At 36.4% G+C, this 12,356-nt stretch overlaps 1 protein-coding gene across 7 annotated transcripts in view; it reads left to right on the top strand.

Moving 5' to 3' along the window:
* Positions 1-11,040, top strand: part of CPEB2 (cytoplasmic polyadenylation element binding protein 2) — a 70,214-nt gene extending 59,174 nt beyond the window's left edge. For all 7 annotated transcript variants that reach the window (XM_028088936.2, XM_028088909.2, XM_028088892.2 and 4 more), the window contains 2 exons: positions 1,130-1,311; positions 7,050-11,040. In XM_028088936.2, coding sequence (XP_027944737.2) covers positions 1,130-1,311; positions 7,050-7,277 — 410 coding nt within the window. In that variant the 3' untranslated portion in view covers positions 7,278-11,040. The remainder of the gene's footprint in view (positions 1-1,129; positions 1,312-7,049) is intronic.
* Positions 11,041-12,356: the final 1,316 nt, after the last annotated feature.

Here is a 12,356-nt window from a genome sequence, read left to right as displayed (position 1 = left end):
TGCTACTGTTTTGAAAATAAATTTTGACTGGCCTTGCTATTGTTTTGACAGTAAATCAGAAGCAAAGAGTTAAGGCTATTGCCACGATCCAGATGAAAAATAGAGTTTGGAAGAGGATGTTAGTTGATGGAGGTGAAGAGATTAGATTTTAGATAGGTCTGGAAAATCAGGTTCATAGGATTGCATGTATAGTGGGGCAAAACAGAAAATAGAAAGGATGAAGGCAAGGGTCTTGGCAACTTCATCTTTTCTATTGCTTACCAGCTAAGTCAGCAGAAACTCATTGGAGCAGATTTAATGGGAATAGTGGAAGATCAGGAGTGCCATTTCAAACTAAGTGAGGAAGGTCTGTTAAATGTCAATATGAGTTGTCCAGGACAACAACTCCAGGTGACCGTCTCCTGATGGTTGCATAGATGAGTTTGGAGTCCAGAGAAGAGGCCCAGGCTGGAGACAGGAATTTAGGAGCTGAAAACAGATAGATGGTATTTAAAGCCATGAGATGGGATGAAGTCACTGTAGCTACAAGTATAGAGGAAAAAACCACGGACTGAAAGAGTATTCTGACATTGAAGAGTTAAGGGTTCGAAGAGGAACCAGCAAGGAAGGCTAAGAAGGAATTGTGAGGTGGGATGAAAATTAGTAGAAAAATGTGTCCTGAAAGCCAGATGGAGAAAGTAGAGATTAACTGTGTTCAGTGCTGCTTCCAGGTAGCTGGCAAAATGGAGTCATAGGGTGAAAGTTTTGAACAAGGAATGGGAAGAGAGAGGGATGAGGTAGTAGAAGAAAAAAAAATTAACAATTTGGCTGTAAAGGGAGAACATAGAAGAAATTAAGCAGTCACTGAGAGGGAGAAAAATAGAATTAGGAGTTTTGTTTTGTGTTTTTTTAAAGATTGGGAATGATCCAGTAGAGAGGGAAAAACATGATACAAAAAGGAGAGAGGAGAATTGCCAAGTAATTCTGTATTGAGAGCAGATTGGGTCCAGTATGCAGGTGGAAGGATTGCATGTAGAAAACAGCATAAAACTATTTATCCTATTGTCTTTTCCTTTTTAAAAAAGTACTTAAAAACTGTTGATTTACTGTGTTCCCTCACATTTGATGTGAATTTCTTTTCCTTTTCAAGTGGAGCTTGCTATGATCATGGACCGGCTATATGGTGGAGTTTGTTATGCAGGAATTGACACAGATCCTGAGCTAAAATACCCAAAAGGTGCTGGTCGAGTTGCTTTCTCCAATCAGCAGAGCTATATTGCTGCCATCAGTGCTCGGTTTGTTCAGCTTCAGCATGGGGATATTGATAAACGCGTAAGTTGCATATTGGGAAAGCATTTAACATCCTATAATAAGGTACTGATCCAAAGCTTACTACCCTACCGAGTTAATAATATAATTAAAACACTTTATTTTTTTATATATCTTTAACTCTTAGAGTATTATATCAAAATATCACTGAAATATAACATTATTGAACATACTTTGAACTTTATTTTCTTTTTTTAAGATTTTATTTATTTGTCAAAAAGAGAGGGGGGGGCAGGCAGAGGGAGAGGTAGGTTCCCCACTGAGCAAAGAGCCTGATGCGGGACTCCATCCCAGGACCTTGGGATCATGACCTGAACTGAAGGCAGACGCTTAACTGACTGAGCCACCCACGCATCCCCATACTTTGAACTTTAGATACAATATACAAAATGTAAATATCATTGTAAAAGCATGTCAAGTTGTGGGTTTGTTTTTTTGTTTTTTTGTTTTTGGGGTTTTTTTTTTTTACTCCACCAATAAGGTCTTAATACCTTTCTAACCATAGAGGCAGAGCTTGTTTTAAGAGCTTGTACCCTGGGTGCACTTAAGCATCTGCCTTAGACTCAGGTCATGATCCCGGGGTCCTGGGATGGAGGCCTGCAAGCAGGGAATCTGCTTCTCCCTTTCCCTCTGACCCTCCCCCTGCTCGTGCTCTCTCTCAAATAAATAAAATCTTTAAAAAAAAAAAAAAGAAAAAGAAAAGAGCTTGTACCCTGGAGCCAGCATGCCCAGGATGCCATTTACATCATGTGCTCTGTAATTCACAGGAAATTAACCCTCAGTATGCTTCTTTTTCCCCATTTATCAAATGGAAAGCAATAATAGTATCTCTTTCACAGTTACTTTGAGGATTAAATGAATTCTCATATGTAGAAACATTTAGAGTTTGGCACTGAGTGTTAGTTACATGTTTTTATCTTTTATCATTAAATTTAAAATAATATGCTGTGTATATTTTCCTAACTATAACACACAAGATTATTACCCTAAACTTTAAAACATTTACTCTTTAGTAGCATTGTTTAGGTAATCACAATAAAAACTTTTTAGGAAGTCCTATCAATGTTAACTAAAAGCCACCCCATTGAATAATTCCTAGTACTGATTACCATCTAAAATAGGGAAAAGGAGTGACCCAAACTCAGTTGTTCATTTGCAAATCTCTTTCATACTAAAAATCTGTTCATAGTTCCTATATACAGCTAAGCAGTATTCTAAAATAATCATGTTTGCATTGTAGTACAGATGAGATACGCTAAGAATAAGAGGTAATTTAACTTTTTTTACATCCAAATTAGTAGATATTACTTGAGTCTGTATTTTCCCAGTGTAACAATTTCTTGAAGTTTCTCTTTGAGCCTGTCTGTGTATATTAAAAGACTATTTTGGAAGCAGGGGAGCTGGTTAAGGAATATGGTTTGAGGGCGCCTGGGTGGCTCAGTCGGTTAAGCGACTGCCTTTGGCTCAGGTCATGATCCTGGAGTCCAGGGATCAAGGGATTGGTTTGACTAGACCATGGACTCTAAAAGTAGTCATCAGTTTAATTACCAAGCCATCCCATTTAGGGGGGGAGAAGTACAGTATAGGTTCAGTTCATACAAGCAGAGTGATTTTTTTGCATTGTTACTTAAAATATTGCAAAACATACGCACACACACACAATGTCTAAGTGGAAGGTCTCTGCTTTAATTCCACCATGCAGGAAAATTTGGTGAACTGGAATTCCTCTAATCCAGTGGTTTTCACCCTCAGCTATAGAAAAAAGTCACCTGGGATTTGAGAAAAATCTTGGACATCTGGGTTCCCCCATCCCCTGACCCCCAGAGATTTTGTTATAATTGGTCAGGGGCAGCAGGAATTTATAAAGCTCCCAGGTGATTCTAATGTGCAGCCATGCTTTAGACCATATATCTAGTCTAACCCTAACTTTTGCAAAGAAGTGATCCAGTCAACTGAGGAGGTTACCTACATTGTATATAATTATAGTTATTTAACATGCAGGAGCAAGGGTAAAAAATTGTTGCAGTGTCTTACCTCTCCTTCTTTGTTTCCAAAATGATAGTGAAGGACCAATTATTTGAGGCAGAGTATTTATTCCTAAAGAACAACTCAGATGCAGAGCAAGTGAATTAAGAAACACATGCATGCCTTCTTAAAAAGGCATTGAAATGCCTGAGAGAAAAGTTTATTTTTTAAGATATGTGCTGCTTAAGACATATTTTGAACTTTATCTGAAATAACAAGAGATGTCAGCCTGGTTCAGTTGGTAGAGCATTCAACTCTTGATCTTGGGGTTATGAGTTTGAACCCCACGTTGGGTACAGAGATTACTTAAAAATAAAATCTTAAAAAAAAAAAAAAGAAAAAGATTTTGAGCCTTAAGTATTTTGTAAGTCACTAGTATTGCTCTCACACACACACACACACACAAACATATCTTTATACCTTTCATGGCTCTAGTATGAATGTAGTTATTAAACCGTAATATCAGATTAATTTTAAATTTATAACTGATAACCCAAAGATTTGGGGAGGATTAAAATTGTTCATTCAGCTTACTCTTTTGGCTCATGAATGCTTTGAGATTTAATCCCTATCTCCCCAAAAGCTGGGAAGCACCATCACCACAAAAGTGTAATTCATTGTAATTTTGGTATGTTATTCCATGAGTAATATTACTCACTGTGCCTCCCGGTACTGACTGAAGGGAGCTGTGTTACAGTTCAAGTTGGATAATTAAATATGAATTATTTCATTAGTTATGAATCCAGGCGACAAAGTATACAGATAGGTTCTCTGAAGTAAAATAGGGAAGGGCATCAAAATAGAAAAAAAGATTAGGTACAGAATTGATGAAACTCCAACTCCTTTTCACAAATACAAGGGTTAATTTTTAGAGATTATTAATCAGAAATAATCAGAATAATCTAAAATCTTAAGTCTGAAATCCAATTTTCTATCTTTAAAGTCTGTGATTTTGAAGGTAATTAGATTAGCTTCATAAAATGATGCCTAGAAGTTTGAAATACAAATAATTGAATTTATTGCATTTTGAAATTTTATTCAACAGTTTTACATTAAGTAACTCCTGAGCACCAAGAATTTTTTGAGGTTTATGAGGTATTATGGAAATGAAGTAAACCACACAGACACTCTGTCTTTAATTACAGTAAAGCCAAGAGATATAATCATGAGAAAGAAACCCAGAAGCATATGTAAATGTACCACATTTATTCAGATACAGTTTCTACTTTGTGCTAAATATTCTGCTAGCTCCTGGGAACTAAGTATTGAGCAGACACTTTCCCTGTGCTCATTTTGTTTATCATCTAGTAAAATGAAATCCAGTAATTCTTATGCCACTTTGGGATATTCTTTGGTAATTTCTTTAATAACAATACTATATATAGCTATATATACATAGTTATGTAATATTATAATGAAGAGAATCAGAAATAGCAGCCTGGCAATCAAGATAGGATCCATAAAGGAAAAAGTTGAAAAATAAAGATAGAGCATAAAAATTTTAGACTGTCAAAGATCTTTTAAAAAACCAAAGGCCAGGGCGCCTGGGTGGCTCAGTCATTAAGCATCTGCCTTCGGCTCAGGTCATGATCCCAGGGTTCTGGGATCGAGTCCCACATCAGGCTCCCTGCTCTGCAGGAAGCCTGCTTCTCTCTCTCCCACTCCCCCTGCTTGTGTTCCTGCTCTTGCTCTCTCTGTCAAATAAATAAATAAAATCTTTAAAAAAAAACAAAGGCCAGGGGCGCCTGGGTGGCTCAGTCATTAAGCATCTGCCTTCGGCTCAGGTCATGATCCCAGGGTCCTGGGATGGAGCCCTGCATAGGGCTCCCTGCTCAGCGGGAAGCCTGCTTCTCCCTCTCCCACTCCCCCTGCTTGTGTTCCCTCTCTAGCTGTGTCTCTCTCTCTGTCAAATAAATAATAAAGGGCGCCTGGGTGGCTCAGTTGGTTAAGCGACTGCCTTCGGCTCAGGTCATGATCCTGGAGTCCCGGGATCGAGTCCCACATCGGGCTCCCTGCTCGGCAGGGAGTCTGCCTCTCCCTCTGACCCTCTTCCCTCTCGTGCTCTCTACTGCTCTCATTCTCTCTCTCTCAAATAAATAAATAAATCTTTAAAATAAATAAATAAATAAATAAATAAATAAATAAATAATAAAGTATTTCAAAAAAAAAAACAAAAACAAAGGCCAGTTGGGGCACCTGGGTGGTTCAGTCGTTAAGCGTCTGCCTTTGGCTCAGGACATGATCTCGGGATCCTGGGATTGAGCCCCGCATCGGACTCCCTGCTCAGCAGAAATCCTGCTTCTCCCTCTCCTACTCCCCCTGCTTGTGTTCCCTCTGTCAAATACATAAATAAAATCTTTAAAAAAAAGGCCAATGGAAAAAAACCTCCAGCAGGAAAATATGCAAAAGATACTGTTCAGAAAAGCAAAATGTTCAATGTATGTAAAATGTTTATCCAGCCCTAATCAATGAAATGCAAATATAAACAACTTAATTCCATTACCTTTCTATCAAATATTTGTTTTATAGTCTTTTTCATCAACTTTTGGGTTTTTACCTGTTCGTTGTTGCTGTTGTGACAAAAAATGCTTCAGAAAATACCCTTATATGCTCATTTTCTGCACACATGCAAGTATTAATACGTTCAGAATAGAAACTGTTTGTTTGTTATTTTTTACCTTGGGCAAACACTATTTTAACCAAACCGTTTAAACACTCAGATTTTTCTCCTTTCCTCAGGAAAGGCTGAGGTCTTAAGCTGCCTGGCACCGTTCAGTCAGACAAAGGTAGTAGCCCTCCATTCGTAGTAATTATTAGGCAGCACTGGCTTACAGAGTTTCTGCCGTGTGCCAAGCACTGCCTTCAGTGCTTTTACCTGCATCATCTAATCCTCGCAGCTCCGTGAATTAGGTTCTAGGATTCTTCTCACTTGACAGGTAAACTAAGGTCAAAAAGGCTTAGCACTCAGCTGCCTGGGGTCTGAGGTCTTCTGAGTCAGGCCTTCTCAGTGGGCCTTTGACTTTATATCTCATAAATTCACAGAAGTCTAGACATGCCCTTAATAAGATTATCCAGTTCTGGTGTGTGTGTACCAAGTAGTTACAAGCAGGGTACATACAGAAGTGTTGCTATAATCAGTGGTGGTTTGCAGTTGGGCTGTCTCTCAGGTGCTACTGGAATGAAGGGGGAAAGGTGTAAAAACCATTTGTCTTCCATGCCCTTCTCTTTTTCACTCACAATCACCCTGCCCCAAATATATTAACACACAGGTGTTTTAAAAATGTTACTTCACAGAAACTGAGGGTAGAATGTTTTACGAATCAGTTAGATGTATAGATTTTTTTAAAGTATTTTCTGCATTTGAAAAATACAGTAAATACCACTCAGTTTATAGTCCTCTGAAGAAAACGTATCAAAATAAAATAAAATTACCAAACTAAAACCAAATGCTCGTTTAACCACATGGTCACTTACGAACACGAAACATCTTAGAAAAAGATCAGTGCCAGAACAGAGTGACTTCGTTGTTGGTTTTTGTTTTTGCTTTAGTTTTTTGTTTTTTAACCTACTACATGGTAAAGCTATTTCCCTGGGAAACTGCCTACTTTCTCAATGTTTATTGCTGGTCCTTTTCTCGAACACCATGAACATTTTAAATTCACTAAAATGATTTCTGAAGCAGAATTAATGGGAGATTTTTTTGTCTCTCTTTCCAGGTGGAGGTAAAGCCATATGTGCTAGATGACCAGATGTGTGATGAATGCCAGGGCGCACGCTGTGGTGGAAAATTTGCTCCCTTTTTCTGTGCCAATGTCACTTGCCTGCAGTATTACTGTGAGTTTTGTTGGGCAAATATCCACTCCCGTGCAGGACGTGAGTTCCATAAGCCATTGGTAAAGGAAGGTGCTGATCGCCCACGTCAGATCCACTTCCGCTGGAACTAAGAATAGCACACCGGCCTCTGTGTATGTAACAAGGAAAGAAAGGGTGCATGTGGCTTACTGTGTCTGAAGACGCGACATGCGGAAGAAATAAGTGCATTCTTCTGCTTTCACCCCAGCTACCAATACATGCATCTTTATCAGCAGCCAAAACACTACAAGCCTCTTGTTTTTCACCAAAACCCTACATCTCAGGCTTACTAATTTTTGTGATATTTTCATGTTAAAATAAAATGTTTTTTTGTATTTTCTCCAAGTTATTTTTATATGTAAAGTTAAAATTAGATATGAGAATGTTTTGCGTAGGGGCAAACAGTCTGCTGCTATATAGTGGGTGAAGCGTGCACTTATTTCTAAACGTGGGTTTTTAACTTCAAGATCTGCCCCAGTAATTTACCAAAGGTAGCAAAATATAGTGAAGATGGAATATGTCTGCTACAAATGCTTATTTTTATTGTTGCTATTTTCAGTGTATACATAAACTAAAAATTAGGGTTGATTTTTTTGCTCTCCATTTTGACTTGCAAGAAATAATACCTCAAGATAATCTGATTTATTAGCTATTTTTAAACATTTTTAATCACAAGCTGTATTAGCTTTGCTGCTATATAGGTGTTATGTGTAAATGCCACCTATTAATACGGGATTGAAAACGTTAGAGACACACTGCATTGCAGATAAAATGCAGGCAGCACAATATGGCCTAAACTGCCATAGTTTTAGAATGTGAAAAAAATGCATGTTTACTTACCTGTATACACCTTATGCATGCACTAGAATTATTAACAAGAGGTGAGGTATTGCAAATGTTCAAAAAAGCTCTCTTGAATCTAGGTAGCATGAACAAATTATAAAATTTGTTTAAAAAAAGCAAACTTGCATGCATTATTGTGACTTCAAGTTAAAAATTTGTCCTACATGTGTACAATATGCAAATTAGTTTTAGATTAGAGAGTGCAGCCATTTTGTGATCTGGTCGGTAGTGGAATTCGATTTTATGCAGACTGGATGTAATATTTGTAATCCCTGTGCAATTTTGTGATGTGCGGTTCTAATTCATGTGCAGTGATATAGTATAGATAAAAGATTGAATAAAAGAAAAATACTAGAATTTTAAAGAAGGTTGATTTTAGCCCCTTTGATAGTTCACGGTTAAGACATCCTTTATAAACCAAAGATGGCCAGCACACTGCTAACCAGTCACCAAATGTAAGACCCACAGGAAGCCCATATCTAAACAAATGAACTTTATAGAAGAATGCAAAACTTAGTAAACCTAAGTAAAGTCAAAATGGAGATGGGGAAATATACAGATGGCTAGTTGCATAAAATTCAGTTTTACCTTAAAGACAATGGTGAAATCTGGCTTAAACTTGCTTATGTGTTTGACCTATGTATATTGGGGTCTTCTGTCTAAACTGGGGTCACTGTTGCATGGAACATTGTTCTTAACGGTTAAGAATTGCTTTTTTTTTTAGATTTTGATGAAGGAATTTTGGTAATGACTTTGCTTGCAGTTTTTTTGAGAAAGTGGCATGGAAACATGCAATAGTTAATGAGTTTCTCTTGGTACTGAACACTATTAGAATATCATTCGTGATATTTTTTCTCTTTAGAGCATTTTTAATGCAACTAGCCCCTATATTTTAATGTAAAAGTTACTCTGCAATCTAAGCAAAGCACCCAACAATGGTAGATGTTTTTTAAAAATGCAGAACTAAGGTTCTTGACTCTAAAGAGAGAAAATTACAAGGGTGTTGCCTTATTGCAACCTCTTGGGACAATCCTTCACGTGAGCAAAGTGTTAATATTGGTTGTCTCTGGTGTGCTTTTTTGTACTGTAAAAATATGTGGTTCATGTCTAACTCTGCTGTTTTATTGTGGTTGTGGTTCAAGTTTTTAATGTTTAAAGTTGATGCTGTTTTCAGAAGAGCTTTTTACTAATTTATTTGTCGATGTTCCCTATTTGTTACTTAACCATGATCCTCCAGATTTTTGGAGTATTCTTTTCTAACCTTAACCCTGCCAACCTTGATCCATTTGACATTTGTTATGCACTATTTTTATATCTCTGTGAGAGATTTTTCCAACAGTCAGCTATTTTATGGCACACTTTTTTTGACTGATGACATCTCCTTTGCTATACCTCAATTTTTGGAATTTAGAAAAGAAATCAGTAGTTTTGCAATGTTAATTATTTAGATATTTAATTTCGCAGATTTTTTAACTTTATTTTCATAATTTCTGCTTAATGTTTAAAATTGAAGAGCCTTTTCATGTATTAAATAATGAACACTAAAATAAATTATATGATGAAAATAATTGGAGATGTTGAAAATCACTTTCCCTTCTTAAACAGAAATAAATATCGGGAATGAAGGGAAATGAAACAGAACCCCTTTTTCACCCGCGGGTAAAAATGGCAGAAATGTATGGTTTGTTTTACCTTCGTTTCTGTTGTAGTTAAAGCTTGTCAGTCTAATCTTTTGTCCTTCCCCACCTCACCCCTACCTCTTATTTTTTTTTTTTTTTGCCTTTTATGTACTACATTCTTATTTTCTAACTGTTAAACACTGTATTGGAGTTTTTTTTTTTTAATTTACAGATCATATTTATTTTACTATTTTTGTAGAAAATTATTAATTTTGATTGTATTTTTGTATTTTCAAAGCTTCTTCACTTGTGTTCCCTAAATGTTCATATTGCTGCCCAAAAGTATGACTGTGGAGGAAAAAAAAAAAACTTTAAAAATCCACACTTTTTGTTAAGAAGGAAACATTTAGCATTTATATATTTGTGTATGGAAAACACTTGATATTTATCCCTGTTGCATCTGGCTGCACAGAGCCTCTCCTCAAAGATGCTACAAAACTTGAATATAACACATTTTGGAAGGCTGACTAACCTCGATTCTGTGTTGTGATGTGCAATACTGTTTCTAATGTTTGTATAAAAAAAAAAATAACAGTGTAAACCTTTTTAATGCAAATTTATTTTTTTCATTGCATATTTTGCAGATTTTATCCACAGTGTCATTTTTTACTGTCAGAAAAGATACCCCTTTTGTCATTGCAACTATTTTTTAAATCCAGAAATCTTTGTACTGATGTAAATGATTGTAGTTATTTTGGATAGTGTTTTGCTAACAAAAGGAGAGACTTTTTTCATGCATATTTCTATTTTGTTTTTTTGGGTTTTATTTTATTTTAATAGTAGTAAAATACTTGGAATAATTTTTCATATTCTTGTCATTAATATTATTTTGTATTTTTATGTGGAAATATATAATTTTATGACACTAATTGCTAAAGTTTATTTTATGTTGAATTATTTTTGGAGCTGAAATCTTTGTAATATTAAAGCAACTAGTTTCTAATTCCCAGTTTCTGTATAGAATCGCACAAGTGGTTTATGGAGTGTTTGGATTGTAATTATAAATGGTTCTTTGATATGCAAATTAATATTTTCAGTTGATTTTATTTTATATTCCTAATGGGGTGTTAAAGCCGTTTTTTATTTTTTTCTAAATAAAAAGAGAACCCATGCTTTTATGGACACTAGGTAAACGCCTTCAGCTTAAATTTTTTCGTTAAAATATTTTAGTTTATTTTATTGTTATCTTCCAGATGTCTAAATCTCCAGTCTGTCTGTTGTACTGGTAATTTAACTCTGTAATGGAATAGTTTGCTGCCAACTATTTATATTAAGTAATTTTTAAATATTTGTAATATTGTTGACTGACTAATAAACTATTAAGTTATTGGCATAGTTGTGGAATCTTATTCTTCAGATCTACAAAAATCTTCATCAACGCCAGCAAACTCTTATTTAGGGAGCTTTGTGACATGAATATTTGCAGCCCAGGGCCCTCTGTAGCTCAGTGTCAGGACTGGGAGGGAAGCTTGGAGACCAGTAGCCCAGTATTTCTCAGTATTTTGACCCCAGGCACTCCTGGCATCAGTTCTCCTCCCCACTCTCGCCCTTTAGCCTCCACATACATTCCATAGAAATTCTAGTGTGGTGTTGCAATCACCCCAGATCATCATATTTAAATGCAGCATCATATTTAAACTGATGCTGCATTCAAAAAATGAAACCCTGTTGATCATTTTGCTGTAAGTGCACAGTTTCCAGGATGCTTCTTCAGACACCCTCTGGTTGGAAGTCACTTGTCAGTTTTCTCCTTATTTTCAGCACAGCCTATCAGTTCTTCAATGGCCACGTTATTGATGAAAATGAAGGAGAAGAGGAGGTATAGGCTAAGTTCTTCATCCTACTGATGGCTAAAACAGCTCTTCTTTTAACTTTAACAAAGCTAGAATTCTTAAAGTGGTGTGCAGGCATGGTGGGGGTGGAGTTTTGTTGCTTTTTTAGAAAATATTTTTAAAATCACTGATCGTAGTCAATTTTCTTGCTTTACCTTTGCGGACATAGGTATCCCAGAGAGGGGAAACCCTGTATCTCTTCATATTCTACAAGACATCACAGAAACTCCTTAAATGGGCTAATCTTGACATTAGCAGCACCTCAGAGCCTGTCACTGTCACCCATGTCCTCCAAGCAAATCATGCATCTCCACACACCTGCATCTTGGCACATGCTACCATTTTTCTATTTAGAGTCTGACTTCCTTTTTGCCCAATAAATCTTCCATAACAAAAACGAAGAGCCTCTTCTGCATTCTGGCCTATCTTTAAGATTTAGCAGGATTTTCTCATTGTCTTCCCTCCCCAGCTGCTGACATAAAGATTATCTTCCTGTGCTCCTCATCCCCTTGTTATTTAAGAAAAGAATAAATTTTGAATACCTACCAAGTGTTGGACACTAACAATGCAGGATCCTTGGTTGCCAGGCCATTTTACAGCCCTGTAGGTGAAAAATCAGGTTAATTCAATCTCAATGTAATATATAAAATAGACCATAGTAAATGTGTATCAAGGGCAAAGGGAAAGACTGCTGAAGTGATTTCATGTCTCTGAAATGATTTTATTTAAGAATTTCTCAGGAGTTAGCATTTGGAATTTTTGTATGAGTGAAGAATTAGAAGAACGCATAACTGAGCACTCACAAACCATTTCTCAG

This window comes from Eumetopias jubatus, unplaced genomic scaffold (assembly GCF_037043125.1).
Source record: "Eumetopias jubatus isolate StellerSeaLion01/CBP00866 unplaced genomic scaffold, mEumJub1_p1.0 scaffold_2, whole genome shotgun sequence".
NCBI lineage: Eukaryota > Metazoa > Chordata > Mammalia > Carnivora > Otariidae > Eumetopias > Eumetopias jubatus.
Note: the sequence above shows the minus strand (reverse complement) of the source record. Positions and strands in the feature narration are given on the sequence as shown.